At 47.0% G+C, this 22,170-nt stretch overlaps 6 protein-coding genes across 6 annotated transcripts; all 6 read left to right on the forward strand.

Moving 5' to 3' along the window:
* Nucleotides 1–1,484: 1,484 nt before the first annotated feature.
* On the forward strand, nucleotides 1,485–4,154 carry N7520_008854 (beta-glucosidase; the record flags this gene model as incomplete). Its single annotated transcript, XM_057142788.1, has 7 exons — nucleotides 1,485–1,611; nucleotides 1,693–1,886; nucleotides 1,941–1,993; nucleotides 2,048–2,270; nucleotides 2,322–2,571; nucleotides 2,626–2,788; nucleotides 2,840–4,154. 7 exons carry the CDS (start codon nucleotides 1,485–1,487, stop codon nucleotides 4,152–4,154), a joined length of 2,325 nt encoding a protein of 774 aa, XP_056992076.1.
* Nucleotides 4,155–6,215: 2,061 nt separating this feature from the next.
* Nucleotides 6,216–7,390, forward strand: N7520_008855 (glycoside hydrolase family 16 protein; the record flags this gene model as incomplete). The annotated part of the gene is made up of 3 exons (XM_057142789.1): nucleotides 6,216–6,484; nucleotides 6,535–6,997; nucleotides 7,049–7,390. The coding sequence occupies 3 exons, from the start codon at nucleotides 6,216–6,218 to the stop codon at nucleotides 7,388–7,390; spliced, it is 1,074 nt and encodes a 357-aa protein (XP_056992077.1).
* A 3,130-nt stretch (nucleotides 7,391–10,520) lies between these two features.
* On the forward strand, nucleotides 10,521–10,718 carry N7520_008856 (uncharacterized protein; the record flags this gene model as incomplete). The annotated part of the gene is made up of 1 exon (XM_057142790.1): nucleotides 10,521–10,718. The coding sequence occupies one exon, from the start codon at nucleotides 10,521–10,523 to the stop codon at nucleotides 10,716–10,718; it is 198 nt and encodes a 65-aa protein (XP_056992078.1).
* Nucleotides 10,719–13,874: 3,156 nt separating this feature from the next.
* Nucleotides 13,875–16,393, forward strand: N7520_008857 (uncharacterized protein; the record flags this gene model as incomplete). Its single annotated transcript, XM_057142791.1, has 3 exons — nucleotides 13,875–15,992; nucleotides 16,051–16,110; nucleotides 16,196–16,393. 3 exons carry the CDS (start codon nucleotides 13,875–13,877, stop codon nucleotides 16,391–16,393), a joined length of 2,376 nt encoding a protein of 791 aa, XP_056992079.1.
* A 1,401-nt stretch (nucleotides 16,394–17,794) lies between these two features.
* On the forward strand, nucleotides 17,795–18,532 carry N7520_008858 (polysaccharide lyase family 20 protein; the record flags this gene model as incomplete). The annotated part of the gene is made up of 1 exon (XM_057142792.1): nucleotides 17,795–18,532. One exon carries the CDS (start codon nucleotides 17,795–17,797, stop codon nucleotides 18,530–18,532), a length of 738 nt encoding a protein of 245 aa, XP_056992080.1.
* A 790-nt stretch (nucleotides 18,533–19,322) lies between these two features.
* Nucleotides 19,323–20,985, forward strand: N7520_008859 (phosphatidate phosphatase App1 family protein; the record flags this gene model as incomplete). The annotated part of the gene is made up of 2 exons (XM_057142793.1): nucleotides 19,323–20,327; nucleotides 20,386–20,985. The coding sequence occupies 2 exons, from the start codon at nucleotides 19,323–19,325 to the stop codon at nucleotides 20,983–20,985; spliced, it is 1,605 nt and encodes a 534-aa protein (XP_056992081.1).
* Nucleotides 20,986–22,170: the final 1,185 nt, after the last annotated feature.

Genomic DNA, 22,170 nt, shown 5'->3' on the forward strand with positions numbered 1-22,170 from the left:
CATGCTCTTCGATTATAGCCATGGCAGGAACACTTGATTTTATGAGATGCAAGATTTATGATATGATTTCAGAATACCCAAAATGAACAGTTAGAGCTTCTCGTTTTCGTTTGTCTAATTTTATGAGAAATTCCAGGGGCGCTCCCCCGATCTTAATCGCACTCATGTCTAAGTTTTCTTTTTGTCAAAGTTGTGCGGAAAGTCCCGACATTTCGAGATTTGCCATCATGATTTCGGGAAATACCGAACATTTCCCGATTCTATCGCGGAAATTAATGACCCTTTAACATTTCGGGCCGTAAACAAGTAGCCAGCCCGTTTGGGTCTCGACAATGACGTATTGGCGTCCATACCACAGAATTAAACCACGGGAAGCCGATGTCGGGTGCTAAGCATTCTGCCTTCCTATTTGGCCATATTTTAATTGAAACGCCTCTTCCCTAGTCATGTTTAGCGCTAGTGAATATCCAAAAAAATACTGGGGCAGAAAACAACCTAATTCTCGTTAAATTTAACTCTTATTGTCAGATTCCGATGTTTCGGGCCTTGAGAGGTTTACAGAAGTGTGCTATACTGAGAGAAAGTGTTTGTTTACATTTTCAGCATTTATAGATGCCATGTGTTTTGCCATGTGGTTCAATTACTCTTTCTTAAGTCGAATAGAGTTTCGTTCCCTTCCGAAGCGAAATTTCTTCAGCCACGACCGGGAGAAATTCCAAGGAAAGTTGGAGAATCCGGTTATTCATCCCCGGTGGCTTTCAAGCTTTGACGCTACCGGCTAAACTTATTATTGTACTCTGTAGTGCCACGTGACAATTCATAACCAGTCTTCATATTTGTAGCATATCCAAATTTTCTACAGCTCTAACATTCCATCATAAGGTCGGGCTAATATACCTTAGCAGCTGAAATGCAACCATAAGACCATGCGCAATGACCTTTTTACCCCGCTTGAACAATCAAAGTGCCGCTTGGAAAAGCCGAATACCGACCCCACGGGGACGTCGGGAAATGTCCGGCTTCCCCCACATTCCGGGGTTTGCAGCTTGCCCCGGAGCCTGCGCGTGACCCTTGACCTGCGTACATTGACATGTTTACTTCGAGTCTTCGCCTACTTTAACTTTCTTCCACCCGACTAACTCAAGCCACTTGACACGGGATCATTTCTCCCCACCTAACCCTTCTTCCAGATTGGTTGCCAAGTGTTTACCAAGGAGCTAGTAAAGGAATTTCCCGCCTTAGCACCTTCTTTTTGCCATTTTTGGAGGGATACAAGAAAAAGTTCTGCCGATAAATAGCCGACTGTAGGTTGTTGAGAGGGGGATGATGTCGGTAGCACTGCTGTTGACTAGCGGAGTGTGGGGAAGCGTTGAAGTTTTTCTGTGGATTTAATGATTCATAGTAGCGACGGGGAAAATATAAAAGGGGAAGTTCTCTTACTGAAAAATGGAATCATCAAGTCAATCACCTGTTCAACTTCTACCATGTTAAATTCTTGGGGTCCGGCAAGCCTGTTGGTTGGCCTTGCCCTTGGCAACTATGCTGCTGCTGTAGACGTTATCACCAGTGACAGTCACTTCTATGGCCAGTCTCCTTCAGTTCACCCATCTCGTAAGTCAGAAGATTCTGTTTCATTCTGACTTAACTATCATGAGCGCTCTGTTCTTTTAGGGTCACTAATTCGTGGAATAGCTGCCGGATCTGGTACTGGGGACTGGGCCGCTGCCTACGTGAAAGCTAAGGCTTTTGTGGCTCAACTCTCGGATGATGAGAAAGTTAATCTCACTGCTGGTGTAACAACTGAGACCGGCTGCTCTGGATTTATTCAATCCATCGATCGTTTGGGATTCCCGGGTATCTGTGTCAGTGATGCTGAAAATGGTCTCGTAGGTACCACCGCCTCAAGCCTTCTGTACTTGAACTAATAAGAAACGTTCCAGAGAGGCAGTGACTACGTTAATGGTTGGGCCTCTGGAATTTCCGTCGGAGCCAGGTAAGTCTTTAAGAAATGTTCACCGAACAAGGATTTTATTGACTTTCTTTTCAGTTGGAACCGTGACCTTGCCAATGACCGAGGTATCCACATGGGCAAGGAGTACCGCAAGAAGGGCGTGAACATGATTCTTGGCCCCGTCGCTGGTCCCCTCGGTCGTGTAGCAGTTGGTGGACGTAACTGGGAGGGATTTGCTACCGATCCTTATCTCAGTGGAATCCTGATCGCCGAGTCCATCAAGGGTATCCAGTCCCAGAATGTTGCAACATCACTCAAGGTATGCCTATCGACTGAAACGCTTTCTGAGACACGATTCTAATCTAAGTAGCACTTTATTGCCAATGAGCAAGAGACTGCTCGCAATCCTACCACTGATTCGGATAATAACACTGTCCAGTCTGTCTCTTCTAACCTGGACGACCAGACTATTCACGAACTCTACCTCTGGCCCTTCCAGGATGCTGTCCTTGCGGGTGCCACCTGTGTCATGTGCTCTTACAACAGAGTCAACAACTCATACGCCTGTCAAAACAGCAAGAACCTGAATGGTTTGCTGAAGACTGAGCTTGGCTTCCAAGGTACGATACCACTTTTCAGGCCGACTGATTAATTACTAACGACATAATCAACAGGATACGTGGTTTCTGACTGGTATGCTCAGCATGGCGGTATTGCCAGTGCCAATGCTGGACTTGACGTTGTGATGCCTTCATCGACGCTCTGGAACAGCAACTTGACCACTGCCATCGCGAATGGAACAATGGAGGCCTCTCGCCTAGATGACATGATAACGAGGTATGTCTAATGCGAAACCAATGATTAATAGATGTTAATTATCTCTTGCAGACTTATGGCCACTTGGTACTACCTGGACCAAGACACTGCCTTCCCTAACCCCGGCGTTGGCATGCCTTTAACCGCAAATGCCGCGCACCAAGCTGTAATTGCCACCTCCAGTGAAGCGAAGCCGATTCTTCTTCAAGCCGCTACCGAAGGCCACGTTTTGGTTAAGAACACCAATAACGCCCTCCCTCTGAAGTCCCCCAAGCTGATTTCCGTTTTTGGGTACGATGCCTATACCCCAATGACCTTGCAACTCGCCTCCGATTTCGACTTCAGCTTGAACTCAATCACTCACCGAGCAGCTCTCTACCAAAATGGGACCCAATATGTTGGCGGTGGCTCCGGTGGAAACACACCTGCCTACGTCGATGCTCCTATTAGCGCCATCCAGCGCCGCGCCTACGAGGACGGCTCGTCTCTTCTTTGGGACTTTACTTCCGTAACCCCAGTTGTGGACTATACTTCTGACGTTTGCCTGGTCTTCATCAACGCCTACTCCACTGAAGGATTAGACCGCGACGCGCTTCATGATGCCCACAGCGACGCTATCGTTAACAACGTCGCTGACAACTGTGCCAACACCGTCGTCGTCGTTCACAACGCTGGTATCCGCACCATTGAATCATGGGTTGACCATGTCAACGTCACTGGTATCATCTATGCCCATCTCCCCGGCCAGGACACAGGTCGCGCTGTGGTGGATATCCTCTACGGAGATGCCAACCCATCCGGAAGACTCCCTTACACTGTTGCCAAGAAAGATTCTGACTATGGCGACCTCTTGGAACCCGCCAAGCCCGAGGGTATTTACGAGTTCTTCCCCCAGTCTGACTTCTCAGAGGGTGTGTACATTGACTACCGTGCCTTTGACAAGAAGGGTATCGAGCCCCAGTACGCCTTTGGCTATGGTCTCTCTTACACAACCTTTGACTACTCGAAGCTCAAGGTGTCCAAGAAGGTTTCTTCTCCTTCCGAGTACCCGGCCAAGGCCGCGATTGTCTCGGGTGGAAACCCCCGCCTCTTCGACACGCTGGCTACCGTGACTGCCACTATCAAGAACACTGGTAGTGTTGATGGCCAGGAGGTTGCTCAGCTTTACATTGGTATTCCCAATGGCCCCATTCGCCAGCTTCGTGGATTTGAGAAGGTCCTCATCAAGTCTGGAAAGTCGACCACAGTTAGCTTCAGCTTGACTCGTCGCGACTTGAGTACCTGGGATACCACTGCACAGGAGTGGCTGCTCCAGCGCGGCACATACAAGATCTATGTTGGTCGCAACAGCAGAGATCTGCCTCTTGAGGCAACTTTGACCATTTAGATTAGATAGATTGGTTGATGACCTTGGATGTGTGTCTTTAACTTACTGTATGATTCATAGAATTATGGTGATCCATGTCGTACCAATATACAATAATGTGATTATGTTTACTTTATTCATTTCAAAAAAGGGTGACCGTCATATGTCCTACCGACTGAGCAAACCGGATAGGACTCGAACAATACCTAAAGATAGCAAGAATTCAATAAATGGAAGCTATGTATCTTTTCCTCCTATTAACCCTTCCAGCGTTACTCGTTCACCGTACTACATGAGGGTTTTCGATGCGCAAATGCCAAGGAATTTACCAAGGATCTACAGAGTAGACTAATGCTGTTTAGCCCAGACTCCCTCATACTATTATGCGAATGACAGATAGTTAAAAGACGCATTGTCGAAGAAATGCCCACCTTGGTGGATTCTTATATCCCATACTCACCTAGGGATGGAGCTAGCTAGTGTAGTGGGGAGAACTGGTCCCTACTACGGATTACCATACCCTTACGGGTCACATTCCGTCCCGTAAGGAAAAGGGTATATTAATACGAACTTAGCACTAGTTACAGAATGGACGCACTTACACATCTCTCACTTTTGACCTTTGTCGAGGGATCCACTGCTCGCCGAGGGCGACCTTCGGTCGTGGTGGGTTTTGCTGAGTATATCCGATTCGTGCGTCGTCAGAGCGTACAGCCAACGAGCGTTCCCCTCTTCACTAGGTAGTCACAAATGGCAGGTCAAGCGGTAGGGGCGGTAATTCCAACGCGTATAACTTGCAGTCTATGTCAATCTATTAATGCAGCAATGTACCGCTCTAGATAATATCCATGAAGGTGAACACAGGCCTTTCTTATTTTCAAAACCTCGCTAAATACGTGATCAAGCCACGTGTATTCCCATCCAGGAACGAACTGAGGTCGGACACGCGCGAACATTCCAGGGTTACGCAAAACCTTAATACAACCTCAGTCAGTCCACCAATTTTGATATTTCGAAATCCCCGTGTATGTTGTGGTCATGTATTAGGTTGTCATGCATAATGTGGACCAAGTCTACAAGTCTCTAAGCTGCAAGGTCATTTCCTACTCGCGCGGAATCCAAGCCCGTTGACGAGGCCGTGCCAAGCGGATCGGGCTTAGACCCTTGAGTCTTGACTACTTTCAGTTAGGGCTGAGGGTTAGTCATCAGAACGTGGGCCCGTTCACAATCGAAGCTTTTCAGCAGCGCCGCAGCTTACGTATGTTGTGCCAGAAATGGACGGATGCCACGAATACAGGCGATAATAATAGGTGCTAATTCGCGAAAATCTCAGACTAGAAAAACAAACCGGAAGCCCCACATGTGCACTGTGCATAAATTCCATAACCTGATAATGTGTCTATCACGTGATTTGCGCCCCAAAATGCAAATCTGCAAAATCACAGAAGAGATATCAACCTGTAAACTGTGTGCAGGGTGGATTTAAAGGAAGCCCACCCGTAGCTAGTATATTTGTCTGGTTTCAATTCTTCGTTGGGTTGTCGAGTCATGTGATTTGGGGGTTTTCGATTTTTCTCGCTCACAAAGCGGAGGATTTGCCCATTTTGCAGATAGAGACGGCTGCTTGGGAGTGAGACCCACTAGACAACAAGCAACGTTACCGCAGGGTCTACTCCTTAAAAAATTGAAAAGCGAATCAAAGGACCGAAATAGAGTGTGAGACTTGTTAATGTGGGCTAAATCCCTGTCAGCGCCCCACATCCATATGTCGGACGCGTGGTCTGCGTTGCAGTCACGACACTTCGTCATCATGGCTTGGCAAGATACGCGGCCTTACCAATAGCGAATGGGAAATCTTTATCGCACATCTTGAAGGGATTGTTCTTTAATCGTGGGTCAAAGTCGAATTTTTGATTTTATTTTTTACTCTCTGCAACGCTCGTCCGGCAGAAACATTTTCCAATTGCATACCTGAATAATACTGGGATGACATACGATCCATACAATCGGTCACCTGATTATAGTACAAGGCAATCGGGCTTTTCGAGAATCAGTGAACCGCCAGCTTACGGGTCGTGGAACATGGGCGCTGATGCCGCGACAGGGGAGGCGACCGCAGGATATTCCGCCTGGAACCCACGGGGATGGTCATTAACGAAAAAATTATCTCTTGCGGCCGGTGCGGTTGTTGTCATTGTTGCTGTTATTGTGGGTGCTGTGCTTGGAACGCGGGCCCATCGCTACCCAGATTATACCCAACTCAGCTACAGTTTGGTAGACACATATTCGGGGTCTAATTTCTTCGATAATTTCTATTATGCTACTTCTGATCCATCGGGTGGTTTTGTTCAGTCAGTCCCTGGGTTCCGAATTTCTGTCTCACACTTCTAACCTCTTGCAGGTATCTTGATGAAGCCTCATCTAAATGGTCTAATTTAACATACGCCTCGAGCACATCCGCCGTGCTCAAAGTCGATACTACATACAGTGGAGAGGACGAAGTGGCCAATGGTCGCCAATCCGTCCGCATCACTTCTAATAATACCTACGCTGATGGGCTGTTCATTTTTGATATTCTGCACACTCCTTACGCCTGCGGCATTTGGCCTGCTCTGTGGCTCACAGACCCCAGTAACTGGCCAGAGCATGGCGAGATCGATGTCATGGAAGCAGTGAACATGGGCGAATGGGGCAACCAAGCAACTCTCCACACGTCCAAGGGATGCAACATGGGTGTGAAACGGAAGGAAACAGGAACTGCGCTATACAAAACCTGTTACTGGGACGCGAATGACGAATCAGGATGTGGAGTCAGAGGTGCTAAGGTCACATACGGTCCCGAATTCAATGCGAAGGGCGGCGGAGTAAGTCTTTTTCGTCGTGAGAAATGGATGCCTTGGCTAATTCTGGTTTAGGTTTATGCTATGGAGCTTCGCGATGCTGGCATTCGAGTTTGGAACTGGATTCGCGACGATATTCCAGACGATATTACTTCTGAGAGTCCCGATCCTTCCACTTGGGGGGAGGCTTACGCGGATTTCCCGAGTACGGATTGTGACATTGGAAGTCATTTCAAAAACCAAAGCATCATTGCCAACATCGATTTCTGTGGAGGCTGGGCATCTGCGACGGAGTATTACACAACACAAAGTGGTTGTCCAGACACTTGTGAGACTTTTGTGATGGACAACCCTTCAAACTTTACGACCGCATACTGGGAGTTTAAGAGTTTCAAAGTTTATCAGGCAAACACATAGATAATAGATTAATATCCCATTATATATTGGAGTTGGCGTCAATGATCATTTCATGTAAAACCTCTTGCCCAGTTCATCGGACCTCTTGAGTTTTCCATTTTGATCCCCTTGGCTTTGAATGAGGCTCGAAGCTCTGTTCACAAGTCTTTATTTCGAGGCTTTCGAAAATGGCCTGTCCGCTGCCTGTGAGATGTGTGCGAGGAGTTCCATTAACGTTGTCAACCAAGTCGAATTGTCTTGGAGTGTTTTGTGCCGCCTATGTAGTGTCTCCGCATTGTCCTAAGGTAAAGCTAAATTTTCTGAATCTGATAAGATCAACTCCTGTTTCCTTGTATGCTTAGAAGGGGAGGGATCGCAAAGCCTTTTGTCACTCGGGCTGGACGTAGGCGCATGAGACAAACCACCATGTAAGCCGATTTTGAGGTGAAAATGGGTGTCATTCCAGATGTCCACATGGGGCGCTCCTAGCCATGGACATGTTGAAGGTTAATGCTTTGGCCTCTAAGGCAGCCGGGCAACTTGGACGGTTGCGCAGTGTGCCTGTTGGGAGTTTTACCACTCGTCCACCGGGATGTCAGTTGTTAATTTCATTCCCCGAAAGGTCGTTATAACCTAACTAACTAATTTTTGGACCTTTCACATGCATTGTGAAAGCATACCTTTTTGATCAATATGACTAGCTGATTGAGGTTCTAGCAATGGTTCTGGATTCAACACTCAGTTTCAATGGTCAATATTCATTTAATTGGTATTCACTCATCATGTACTGGATGTTGGAGTGACTATGTATGTGAAGGGACTCCCAAGTTCCAAAATTGGAAGGAACTTCAAAGCTAAATATACAATGTATATTAAATGGTGCACTATGCATTCATTCCAGCCCTTTCTCCCAATATAGGTAGGGTTCAATGCTTAAGAACATAAATTGCAGACCACTTTCAATGTACCATTGAAGATACCAGACCAATACGAATATTGAATCTACAAATTTAACCAAATCATTAAATCAATCTCGTGGAAATATGAGGCTCTACTTTTGCTCTAGGCGCTGTGCACGCGGCGGAAGGCCTCTCTCTCTTTTGGTTTATCTTTTTTATCACTGGTCCACGCCACACGACCGCACAATTCGACTTGATTGACTCTCAATTGGTTTCTCTATTACAGAGTTGGAGATTTGCTAGACCGCGGTCGCCTTGCTACAATATGCATACTAAATTTTTCTTTCCTCCTTACCCACCGTCAACCTCAATACCCAGTCATCCATTGTATCATCCTTTGAACATCTAACCTGCAGGAATCTTGCACTCGACTCGTGCTCCGCTCGACCCCGACACGGGCGCACATCATCCCCGATGAATCGTGAAGATCGGCGGGACCCACCCGGGATCCCCGCCATTCCCGCTACATTGCGAATCGACAAAATCAGCAAATCTTGAAAGCAGCGTGGAGTTTCTGGCGAGAGCGTGAGAGCTGAATAGCTTTCGCCTCGGGTCAATTCACTCGAATGGCGATTGCGGGGAGAGTGGGAAAAGCTCAATGCACACCGGTGTCGATATATATAACTGCGGTACGTATGATTCATCCCGCAACGAGTTTGAGAACTTGTTCAGATGTAGAAAGCCTCGAAGCACTACTTTGGTTTGAAGGATGAATGGCAGACGTTCTAGATCACCTTGGCCTGTGGTACAGGCATGACATTTCCTAGCCATGACCAAGGGGTATCCAGTTTATCATCTCACAGGACTTTCACCAGCTGCACAACCTTAAGAAACCGACCAAAACTGCACTTCATCGCAAATTGACAGCAATTTACGATATGAGTTGTTGTATTGGCTCCCTAATTGCCTGTTTGATTGGGGACTTTCTCGGTCGGAGTAACACCATCACGAATTTATGACTGTTGGTGCTATTCTCCAAGCTGCATCCTACAACCCGGGCCACAATGTGACCGGCGGCGTGGTCGCGGGGATTTGGCAATGGCATGATTGCGTGTTAGATCTTGACTTGCTCTGCATGGATTTTAATTTTCTTGGTTCGGTTTGAACACTCGGACGGTACCCTTCTGGCATGTCGAAATGTCCAAGATCCAATGGCAACAGAAACTGGTCATTCAGAAGAACTGCCTTTTTCTGGCCGGTTTTGCATTTCTAATACGCTGGTTTGTGGTCTTTCGTTTTCCGAGGGTCCCGTTTCATGGCGTTTCCTCTTGTTGATATTATGCAATGTTCCATGGCTTCTATAGTGCCCAAGATTGTTTTGAGTCTCAACTTGCACTTCCAAGCTTTTTTTTCTTTCTTCCTAGATGACTTATTGCCCTTCACCGCCTGACTGAGGCTATCCAGATCATCGCCCCTATTGCGGGACAAGAGACTTCAGCTTCAGCTCCGCAAGATACAGTACAAAGTGGAATACGATGGCTCCGACGACCTCAGCTTCAGCGATATGATCTGTGGGCAAGGCTGAGAAAAATCAGGGACCAACACAATTCGTCGGCTAGTATTGAGGGTGAGAGCCCAAGCGTTCCAACAATTTACGGGGATTAATGTGACATCTGACTACCTTCCGAACGTGCCAAACACCTTGATCGGACCAAATGAATCCCTGGCTAGACTACTTACAGCGTGGATTTGCTTCCCATCCATCAGAACTCCAAAATTCGAGCCCTGGGCGCTGCGCAAGCTGATGATGTTTGGCTGTTTAGTGATGTGTTTCTGCTACGTCTTGTTTTCACAACAGCTCTGATCCGTGAATGGCCTGTCTGTATACCCAGATCAACAGTAAGTCACCTTCGCCTCAGTGGCATTCTTCTTCCTTCGCTACGTTTTCAATGTCACTGGCATGCAGGGCGTGCCCTGGCGTGAGTCGAATATGGTTGATCCTGCCCACGGGGTTCGTTTCAGCGCTAACAGTTGGATTCACATCGCAGTCTATCCTACTGAGATCAACTCACTCACCATGCGAACAAGGGAGTGGCTATGCGGGTCGCAACAAATTGCATTATGAACTTTGTGGTTGTCTAAATCACGCCGATTGGGATCCCGAGTCTCGGCTCGAGATTTTCCATCATTTGAACTGCATTGAATAGGGAGGTTGTACCCACAGTCTACCTGTTCTGCCCGGAGACAGCTGGATGGCACTGGATGACATGGATGATTATTACCGTGGCAATGCGCCTGCTCTGGCATGCCTCGGCAAGGAAGCAGTATCTAGCAGATGTCCTGAGAGGTACCAAGTGCACGATGAGCACAAGATGCCTGGTAAGGGAGGTGGTGCGAAGCATGTTGAGAGTATGGCATTGGAATGGCTACATGGCTACAACGAGACTTGATACTGGGACGGGATTCATGCATAGAAATTCATTACAGAGATTAAAGAGGGAAATTTTAATTCTTTGGAGCGTCGGGCAGAAACATCATTGATTTTCATCAGCACACACCATGATCCAAGATAGAATGTAGGTACAAAAGGAAACGCCTTCGGCGGGGAAACTTGCATGCAAGAAACAGAAAAGAGCCATAAGTTCGATACATCAGTCAGGGAAAAACAAAAGGCAAAGAAAAAAGGGTAAGCACTTGCATGCAACAATAGAGGGTGAAGTGGACATGGACATGGGAACCAGGAATCGTGGTCGGGAAAATGAATTGAAAAGGGAAGAACAAAAGAAAAAAATCAGCAAAAAGGAATGGGCCCGTCCTAGCTTCCACGCGTGTCATCAAGTACAAGTCAAGACAACACGGGGTACTAGTCGCCAGCACTGCGCAGAAGTGCAGACCCGTCGCTGGCGCATCGCGCACCAGTCCCGATAAATGTGGGCAGTGTACGACGCCCGTCATTGATCCATAAGCACAAGGTGCAAGTGAATCTCGGAGTAGAAGACCTTTTGCCATTTCCCCTCCCAAAACTTCTTACAGAAATGGGCATCCGACCAATGATCTTTTATAACCAAGAGAGGCGGATGATGGGGGTGAAAGAACCACCATAAGTTGCCCACAATTGCGCAGCTCAATCACAACCACGGAAGCCTCAAGGTTCGCAAACCAACCCCAAGTATCCGTACCCAAGAGCGCGATTTTCCAGGCGTGGGACTGGGATCGACACCCCTCCCTGGACACACTTATCACGATGTGCCCAAGTAGTCCCCCCGGAACGAGTATGAATCGAAGAATCACTCCTTGCTCAGAAACCGTCATGCCCGCGTGAAATACTAGAAGAATAATCAAATTAAGGCAAAGCCAAAGGACACACCATAGAGTTTGTATGCACCCAGAAGTAAATCCATACCATGCATCAGGGGGCTGTCGAAAGAAGAACACCATATCAGCCCACAGGCAGACCCGAAGATCTCTGCCGACAGGCAGATCCAAGGCGGTGTTTCCGCAGTGAAAACCTGGCAACGTCAACATGGAACCGACGACAGAGTGCATTGCATCCAGTCAGTCCAGGCTGAGATCAAGAAGAATGCACCAATGTAAGCTCGTGAATGCTGACGACTAGACGAATAGTGGCGTTGGCCATCAGCAAGCCTCAAATGAGCGAGATAGCATATCTGTTCCATTCCATGAGAGCATACGGGCATCGATGGGAGATTGTGCGCTTCATTTGACTTTTTCACTGGACACATTGGCCTTCAGCGGGTCCTTCGGCAGCACGCAAAACCCAAAGATCTTTCATGTGCAACGCGTTGCTGAAAGTCCGTATTGATCAGGAACCTTTGAGCAAATTGGTCATGGAACCAAAAGCCTGTAAATCCAACGCCCACAAGTGAGGAAGAAAGAAAGAGAGGAAGAGGGGAAGGAGTAAAAAGGTATTTATGGGCAGAGGTGGGGGGAGGGACACTCTTAGAATCAGCCTCTATCCACTCCTGATTTGATTCAACCAATAGAAGAGCAGAATCAGGAAGATGCTCAGTCCACCTGATCCGCATTGACGAATTAGGAAATGTTTGGTGATTTTTGTGACCCCCCAGCCTTAGGCACCCATCACCATTCAGGCTCGACCAACCTCGCTGCTCACCATGTACTAGTACTATAATACTAGTAGTCTCTTTGATTCGTTTGATCCTCGTATTTGGGAAGATTACTACAGTGAACAATGCCTTTGTGGTTGGGAAGTTACTATTGTTTAAGGTTTGATACTTGCATCTGTCAGACCCACCTCCGGCCCACAAACACATTCTTATCATGATTACGCGCTCTTTGTGTTTGTTCAACACAGGCAATTTTAACTTGCACCCAGAGTCATCTATGCAAACTGAGCCAATGTCATTTAATCTCTGGCATGTATCAATGAATTCCAGATTGGTGGCAACTGCTTCCCAGAACCACCCGCTCAAGCCCACATGCGATTCAATCGGCTCCGTTCCAATTAGATCTCTCCAAATTGACCATGCGAACAAGTCTTCCAAAGCAGAGAATGTTGCTGTCCACCAAGCACCAGCCGAAAGATTTTTGTGATACCCTCTCCCTGTCTTGTCAGACCAAGAAACAAGGCACTAACTACTGGTATCTTCTTGGGCTCTCGAATGCTTTCTCCACGTCTGAATCAAGTTGCAGCACAAGAAGTTGCGGGTAATACTGGAGACAGGACCAAAGATGTCAACTTGCTGCCCGAGCAGTAATTCAGTAATATAGTGCATCTTGCGCAGGGAAAATACCTACCACTTAATTCTTCGCTAATCTGACCAAACTGGTAGTAAAGAGTTAATCAAGGGGTCCTTTAGTAAAAACCTACCAAGGACCAATCAGTTTGCATCGCTAACCTAAGCGACGAACTTCACGCGTACAACACTACATTGAGCAGCGATAAAGCAAAATACGTGCTTCAGCAAAACTCTGGGGTCTGTTTTTGTTTTACATGAAGATTAAATAAGCAAGCCTTTCAATGTTCAACAAATTGTTTGTGGCTAGGGTTCCAAGGTTGGAGAGCCCCGTCGGCTATTTGTCCAACTTCTCGAGGCTCTCCCCACCCCACAACACAGCATCAGCCTCGACGACGGGTCGCTTTTATTCACCTGCTCAGATCTCAGCCAGTGTATGGAGGGTTTAAGTCTGCTGGAGCTTACAATATGTATTGACAGGAGCTGAACATTCAGCTTTGCCTCCTCCTCGGTATCATACACCTATTCGGATCTTAGCCAATGTATGGAGGTTTCAAGCCTGCTGGGGGGTCACACTGTGTATCTATCGAAGCTGAATTTTCAGCTGCGCCTCTCCTTTTTACCAGTCACCTATTCATATCCTCGGCAAACGGAGGTTTTAGGCGTTCTGAGGCTACATTTCGTATCAACAGAAGCTGGACTTTCAGCTTCAAAAAGTACTGCATTGCATGAAGCCATGAAAGAGAATCAATTATAAAGGCTTTGACTCTTCCTGTCAAATCTCTGCTTCTATGCTCTTCAGAAAATAATTCAATAGAGCTCCAACGAGCCCTTCCATATTTTCCTCATTTCGAGTTCGCCTGTGAATCCCCCTTTCATTACAGAAAGATGGCTGAAGGTACCATTGGCTCCCTCCAGTTAAAGAAGCACTCTCTAACAATTAAAGTACTTTCTGTTGAATTGAAAAAAACTCACATACCAATCTCGAATCCATTTAATGATGAGAATCCGCTGTACTCTTTGAGCTTCAAACTGTGGGGCTCGAACGGCGAGATTGTCAACCCCGCTACGATTAGCCTGGACAACTGGGCCCAATTGCTTGTGAAGGTTCAAGGGGCCAATTTAGACGAATCAGAAGAATCATTGAAGCACTTGAAGTTGATCGGCATCCCCCAGTTTTCCGACAATAAGCCCAGTTTGGAGTCCCTGTCCAGGTCACCATTCTACCTCGAAAGTGACAACTGCGTCGCAATTAACAAGATCTTTGAATTCACCGTGAAGTTCAAACCTTATTCTACGACTGTTCCATGGGGCTTTTGCGGCGACGTTATCTGGTTTTTGAAGAATGACCCTGAACCGCCTGTGTCGATCCTAACCCCAACGCAGTTGGAGGTGTATGCCATCGTTGAGGATATAGCACTGGCCTACCAAAAACTCGGCATTCCTCGAGAACTATTGAAGCTTTTTGTTCTTCCGACAATCGAACAAAAGATCGCTAAACTTGAGGATTGGACCAACTGGGTAGTACGCAGATGCCACGCATCAAAATATGATGTCGAGCCTTTGGGATCCATTGAGCGTATTCACTGCTACCGCTATGATATCGGAGGGGGCAGACGGAACTTCCTCAGCGACGTGATGTTTGATCTGGATAGCTGGTTGAAGAACCGTTTCGAGGAAATGGAGGGTCAGCGGAAACCACAACGAATCAACTGCTACGACCAGGCCGGCCTAGTGAATTGTTGCTTGTTCCTCGGATACCCGTATAAATTCAAGGGAGGAGATGACGTAAAGAGCCTCCCAAAATGGTTAACTAAGAACAACAAGCAGAACATCGACCTTGGAGTAGAGAAATTCACCATAGGTGTGTGGTGGAAGGGGTGTGAGAAGAAGGCGCAACATATACCCCGATTCGGATATATCAACGAAACAGATTTAGTGGGCTGGGGCATCACCAATGATCCGTTCTTTCGACATGCTCTCACCGGAGAAGCACGATCCGATTTCAAGAACCACAAATGGGTAAGTATTCGCAGCGGAGGAGACATCCTGGCTGCGGATGCCTGCGCTGGTCCTGCTTTGCCGTTCACGAAGGTTCCCGATGTCTCTCCTGTGACTTTCGCAGGTGCAACAATTGACGACTATCTTGACTCGGTCATCGATGTGGAAGGAATACCCGCTGATGAGAAAGAAGTGGCATGGAAGTACAAAGATTTCAAATTGCACGATGCCCGCTTGACGCAACCTGTGCAAACAATTGGATCTATTCACGAAGAATGGAAGTATTACGATTTTGACGAACCTGTCGAGAAAAGGATTCGAGACCTTCTAATCGAGGAGTCTAAGCCAATTCTTTTGAATGTTGACGACCTCTTGGACTTCATCAGGGCCAAATTCCCAACGAAGCGCGGATGGGCAGTGCCAAGGCATTGCATACAGACTGTTGCAAACCGCTCAAACATCACCTTGCATTTATATCATAATTCCAAGGAAGAGCCACACAATATGGATAATGCAACGTCAGTTCCGCCAAATGCCACCAGAAAATATCTATTTATTGAAGTTGATATCATGAAGACTCTGGAAGCAGCATTGAACCAAGCACGAACTGAAGCTGCGGGTTTCTCATCAGGTTTAAATCACCTGGTGACCTTCGAAGTTGAGCCTGAATGCCAGGCACACCATGTCTCTGGGGAGAAACACGAATGTTTGGACGCAGACCTTCACTTGAAGCCGGCAGAGGGCATGGCCACTCAGTACGTGATGATATTTTCAAATATCCTGATTCATATCAGGGGAGAAGGCATGGATCAAGAGGCGGCGAATTTGAGCAAGGATGTGAGGCTTTACATCAACAAGATCAGAAGCGATGATTTGGCAGCAGAGGCAAAATCGAATGAAGATGGAACGCAGGAGAGTATTGTCTCTCGGGAATTAAAGGAGTTTCTAAATGTGAAAATGCCCAAGTCAATAAAGGTTGGCCTAGAGGTGGAGATCCCAATTAAAGTATGTTTTATTCCTTCCTTTTGTTGCCGGAAGAAAACTGACAAGAATAACCCCCTAGTCCCCCGACTTTCCCCACTTCGCCAAGATCGCCCAAATGAATATCCATTCTGAAACAGGCGTATGTTCTTTCCTCTTCCCCCATATCCCACCTCTCAGCTCTGATGTATCATTCTACTAACCAAACAATGCCTTTTCTTTCGCAGAATATCTACATTCAGCAACCCATCTGGGGTGATGATGGATGGACCATCCGATTCATGGCACGGACAACGGAAAATACTGTCCTTGTTGATGGTGAGTGGAAGAAGGTCGAACATGACACACTGAAAATCACTTTCGCCGAAATATCCACCTACACCCCTGGTACTTTGGAATACGGTGTGAATATCGACGCGGCATGAAGTTCTAAGTTAATGGTCCATGAAAGAAGGGATATGAAGTCGGACTTTTTCGTGTTACTAGTTGTCAGCGCGCACGCAAGAATGCTCATCCAATTTGTTTTTTGTTTTATTTCCAAGAACCTCAGTTTTAATAACATTTTTACGACTGTGGGTCCGATAATACTAGATTCGTGACAATCATTCCAAGCGGCCTGCTGCGTGGCTAGCTATTCCCTGCTTAGTCTGATTTCATCAGTATGGAATCTGAGGACCTGAAAGCATTGTCGGATTTAAATTATTTGATATCACCACTGGTGAGATGCCAAAAAGTACTAAGTTCTCTAAATTCCATGCTCTGAGTCTTCTGATTCACTTTGAAATGCATGTCACTCCGGTGTGTAGCTTCCTGCTCATCTTAACGCCAAGGATTGCCAAGAAAGCCAAGTAAATATGAATGCTACACTGATGACAGTCGGCTATTTTGACTGAGTAGAAGAGTTAAATGCGCAGTGTCGAATTAGTGGCGTCCGTATTAGATGCCAAGATGCCTCGGCTCTCATTATCCTTGGCTTCATAATGCATGTATTTGTTGCGGATCTTTTGAAATAAGTCAGCATTCACCCCGAACTTCCGGCCAGTCTAACCAAAAGAATGCTCCTCAATGCAGATCTGCTTACTTCCCCCATTCTTGGCATCATGGGTTCCTGCTTGATGAGCGGTAATTCCGCGACCATTAACCTTAAGTGGACTAATCGCTGCAATCCATTGATCCTGCACCGTGGACACCGAGACATCACACGCCTAAGCAGCCACGAAGTAAGTCAAGTGACCCAAAAACTGAATTTGAACCCAGTCATAGAATGGATCCTCACCTGCTGACGGGTTGCGTGATTTAGATTGGACATTGCTACGCAGAAATAAATCAGTTTTATGAACCATTGCTGACCTCTCTTTAACCACTTTTAAAGTGATATCTGATTCGTAGAAAATACACATCCAATAACATCCAAAACGTGCCGATTCATTGGAATATAACTTGCTGCATTGCCACCTAAGAACGTGATTTGGTGAGCTGTGCACAAGTTTATACAGCCAAGGCAGGATGTGCTCATTTAGATATCGAATAACTCAATCTTGGACGCCTGATGGTTATTTAGCTGATGTGAGACGAGCGATGCAACTCGAGGTTGGGGTAACATGGAGGATTCTTCATTGGGAAAGTGTTAAGACACGGCTTGATCAAGTATGTCAAAGCGTGAGTCTGCAGGGATGTCAAGCTAATATAAAACACACAACCCATCCTGCAATTTTGAAAGGTAATTTCAGACTCTATCTATCCACAGAAATTACCAATCTCGATAGCCCATCCCTCGTTTTTTTTTTAAAGTGACCTTTGCAATGCTGAACAGATCAATCTACGCAATGGGCCTACTGGCCCTCAGCCTTTCCAGCCAAGCGACGCAGATATTCAGTAACACCGGAACAACCTCCGGTTGGGACTCCACCAACCAAGAACATGAAGGTACTGTGCAGCAAGTCACCAACGTGGTCTACCAAGGATCAACAGCCTTGAAGATGACCCAGATCTACGACTCCAGCTACACGGGACGATATCACTCCGAGGTAGTGAAAAACGACGTCTACAAACGGGGTGACACTGGCTTCTACGGGTTCGCCTTCCGTCTTCAAGAGAGCTGGCAATTTTCGCCCGCCCAGTCATATAACATCGCCCAATTCATAGCCGATTTCTCTGACACCGGGTGCGACGATTACATGCCTTCCAGCATGGTCTGGCTTCTTGGAGACCAGCTTTATTCCCGTGTGAAGCAGGGAACGATCTGTGCACAGAAGATCCAGACATTTTCCAACCTCGCTACCGTCTCTGCAGGAGTGTGGCACAAGGTTGAGATCCAGGCGAGCTGGCAGACAGATGGGACTGGGTACTATAAGTTGTGGTTCGATGGGACGAAGGTTTTGGAGGAGTATAATATTGATACGACGATTGAGGATGATCGGGAGTTCCAGTTCCGTGTTGGTCTGTATGCTAACGGGTGGCACGATGATGGTGAGCTGAAGGGGACGCAGGGAACCCGGCAAGTTTGGTATGATGAGATTGCCGCTGGATCGACTTTTGCAGATGCCGATCCTGATCAGTGGTAAATGAGATGAAGGCGTTGGAGCTGAAGGAGGTAGCCAAGTTGGATCAGGACCACATAGTGAGATTATGGATTGACATGCACGCTACAGTATGGCTCGTAGTCGGACGAGACAGGCTGCAAAGTGTATGAGAGTAATTCTCAAATCTCTCCACTCCCCAGTGCCTGCAAAGCCCCGTTTGCCAAATTAAGTCACCAAACAATATCTCTTGGTTATCTATCGTTTATACTGCGCCCTCTAATTAACATTGTCTTCGAACCTCTCTCTAGTCTTCTGCTCAACGCAAGATGGAATGCTACAATTGAAAAATGATGACCTGATCGGAGCTAAGCCTAATTCGGGTGATGCCTTGGTACCTGAGGAAGCCTGCCAATTACAACATAAATGGCATCAACACCGCAACTAGTACCTGAAAGGATAAATGAGATCAACACTGCAAACATTAACTGAAAAGCTCTAGCTATCTGTTTACATGGAGAATGACGTAGGATTAAATTGCAGGACCCTGAAACCCTGAAACCCTGAAACCCTAAGGGTCAGCCCCGAGCATGATGTAGCACGTTTTGATTGGCCAATGTGGTCACCAAGTGGAGACTTCCCCATCCACTTAACGCCAGTGACGTCGATTGTCGTGCTTTCCATGTTTTTATGCAAGTGACCGAATGATTAATTTCCTCGTCTATTAATTGATACAAATTGCCCCAAGGTTTTGAGATCTTCATAATCTGGTCAGATCTTCGCAAAAGATTGTCAGTCACTGCTCGAGAACTGCCTTGTTTTGGCTGCTGGCATCATGAAGGAGTCAACCATTGTGCTCCAGGGCTTTGTCCAAGCTTGTCTCTTCTCCATAATCTCCGCAGCACCAGCTCCGACTGCATTCCCAAATACCAACAATGTCGCCCCGCGTGACCCTGTTATCACACCTTCCCCTGTCGAACGTCACCCTTCTCCGATTGTTAGAAGAAACCTATTAGACGATGTTGACTCCTACGTCGATAGCGTTCTTTCGGGGCTCGGATCTGACCTACCTACGTGGGTCGCATCTGGTGTTCCTAACTTCTTCCAAGGGTTCCCAACTGGGGACGCGGTTGTCAGCTCCCTAGGCCTGGACAGCACGGAATTGGCAGCATTGCCGACCAATGCGCTAAACATCGACCCCTATGCGAACTGGACCAACTCAGGTTGGAACGTGCGCTTCCACGGAAACATCTACAAACAGCCCAACACTTCAGTTTCGGACCTGAATAAGCTGGCTGATGTCTTCCTCGTCAATACAAGCATCTCCGACCTCCCCGAATCGCAACAAAAACAGGCACGGAACCTGACAGCAGATATCTATGTTGTCCAGCAGCCCAATGTGGCCGTGAACACAATTCACCTTGAACCTGCCCCCAGCCAGGGAGCCAGTGGACAGCCAGGCGGTGGTGGATCATCGAACACAACAGGTGGGACGCAAGACATTACTTTACCTTACAACACAACAGTCGAAGGTGATTTCGATACCTTTGTGACGATTAAGAGCAATGGACTCACTGCCGGAAATGAAACTTCCGCGATCCAGAGACTTAACACCTACGTCGATGGTGCAACTATCGGGAATAGTACCGCTTACCTTGTGCCTCCCACTGGACTGACTATTGTCTCCGACATTGACGACATTCTGCGTGTCACCAAGATCTACGAACCGGAACAAGGATTGCTCAATTCCTTCGCCCGCCCATTCACCGCTTGGGAGAATATGCCGGACATTTACCGGAACTGGTCCATCAGTGTTCCCAATATGCACTTCCACTACCTGGTAAGTCTCGTAAGTTCCTTGTTCCTATTCAACATGCTGACCATTATCACCATCATAGACTACCACTCCCGAGCAGATCACCAGAAACTACATGGAGTTCATCTACGCCAACTACCCAGGCGGCTCCTTCGACACCCGTCCCCTCAACTTCAGCGATGTTTCCGCCACACTCTCCATCCGCAAGTTCCTATTACAAAAGGTCTTCGAGACATTCCCCGAGCGCAAGTTCATCCTCATCGCAGATACCAGCAACAGCGACGTCATGAAAGACTACCCAGAGATGGCCACAGAATTCCCCGGCCAAGTACAATGCATCTGGCTACGGAACACAACTGCCACCGATCCAGGAGACAAATTCCCATACGACACATCCGGCTTCAAGAGCTTGAACCAATCGAACTACATGTTCTTCCTGCATCCAAATGACCTGACCAACCTGGATGTCGCGAAAGGAGAGTGCTACAACACGTCCATTCCCCAGAACTTAACCTTCGGGTACCAGGGACTTCCAGATGGACTCGGGGATAGCACGTCAGTTAATGGATCGGCAAATCACACCGGAGCTGCTTTTGCACTTACGCCAAGTGCATCGGGCGGTTTGCCGAGTCTTATTGCATTGGTTGCGGTTATGTTCATGGGAACCTTCATCTTGTTCTAAGTATATGCAGATATGAATAATGTTGTACACGAAGACTAGGACCAATTCCTTGATTTGCTTGATGGCAAAGCAAAACATATCAATGATCCATAATTTATAGCTCATAAATTGGTTCTATAAAACATGTTAGCCTTATCGGCCACCCGCACTAGCGCGGTGTCTACTTGATGGGAAAGTAGCTAGCAGACCGAGCACGAGACCGAGTGATTTCAACGAGGGGGCACATTAGAACTAGTAGATAATCGAGTAGAATCCTGCAATGCAGCTCATTGTGAAATTCACCTTATCAGTCCAAGAGGACGCCGTGCCAACTAACCGGTCCATTAGGAAACCACCTCTCCTCTCAGTGCAACCTGAAATATTGATGAAAGGAGAGATTTCCAATGTTCGGGGGACAAGACACTCTTGATAGAGAAAGGTCACTTGTAATTGACTGCGCGAAGCCGGTGTCGAGGTAGTCCAGTCATGAAGTATGACGCATCCAATGCCACTCTGGATTGACACTGACGTCCATCGGACCTTTCAATTGTATAGTGAGCCTCGACTCTAATTTTGCCCGTGCCGTCTCTATCGAGTGGCTCATCTCAAGCCAGTAGTTCATCTTTACTTCCAGTGCCAACCCTAGCGGATCAGGGTAGGTCGCAATGGAAAGAAGAGAAGTGGATGGTCTGGAAGAAGCTGGATACCGTCCAGTATGGGACTGGCAACGTGGACAATCTTGGGAACATGCTGGTCGATGATGATGTAGTATCTTTGCTGACATGAGAGACTCAAACTCAGGAGACGAATAACAGGCAATCCGCTACCTCGTTTAGAGGTATCAGATGAATCATGACAAGTCATGATAAACCATGCTCACTTATTCAGCTACATAGTAGGAGACACCATATCTTGGCATCAAAAACAGAATGATACCTGGTGCCGAAGCTGCACAGACTTTCATCATGAGTGCCCATATGTAGTGCAATAGCCAATCTATTATATATCGTGCTAACCTTGGAAATTGACCGTCACCTAACGGATGACCGAAATCGGGTGGGGCCCGTAAATCAAAATATTTAACAATGAGCCAAAAATTAGACCTTAACATTTATTTGAACACTTAAGGAATGCTCTTCATCTTAGACTTAAGCTCGATATTTCCAGATGCAATCAACCCTCTATTACTTGGGTACATTGTGGACA

This window comes from Penicillium odoratum (genome assembly GCF_028828045.1).
Source record: "Penicillium odoratum strain IBT 22623 chromosome Unknown utg000006l_segment0_segment0, whole genome shotgun sequence".
Taxonomy (NCBI): Eukaryota; Fungi; Ascomycota; class Eurotiomycetes; order Eurotiales; family Aspergillaceae; genus Penicillium; species Penicillium odoratum.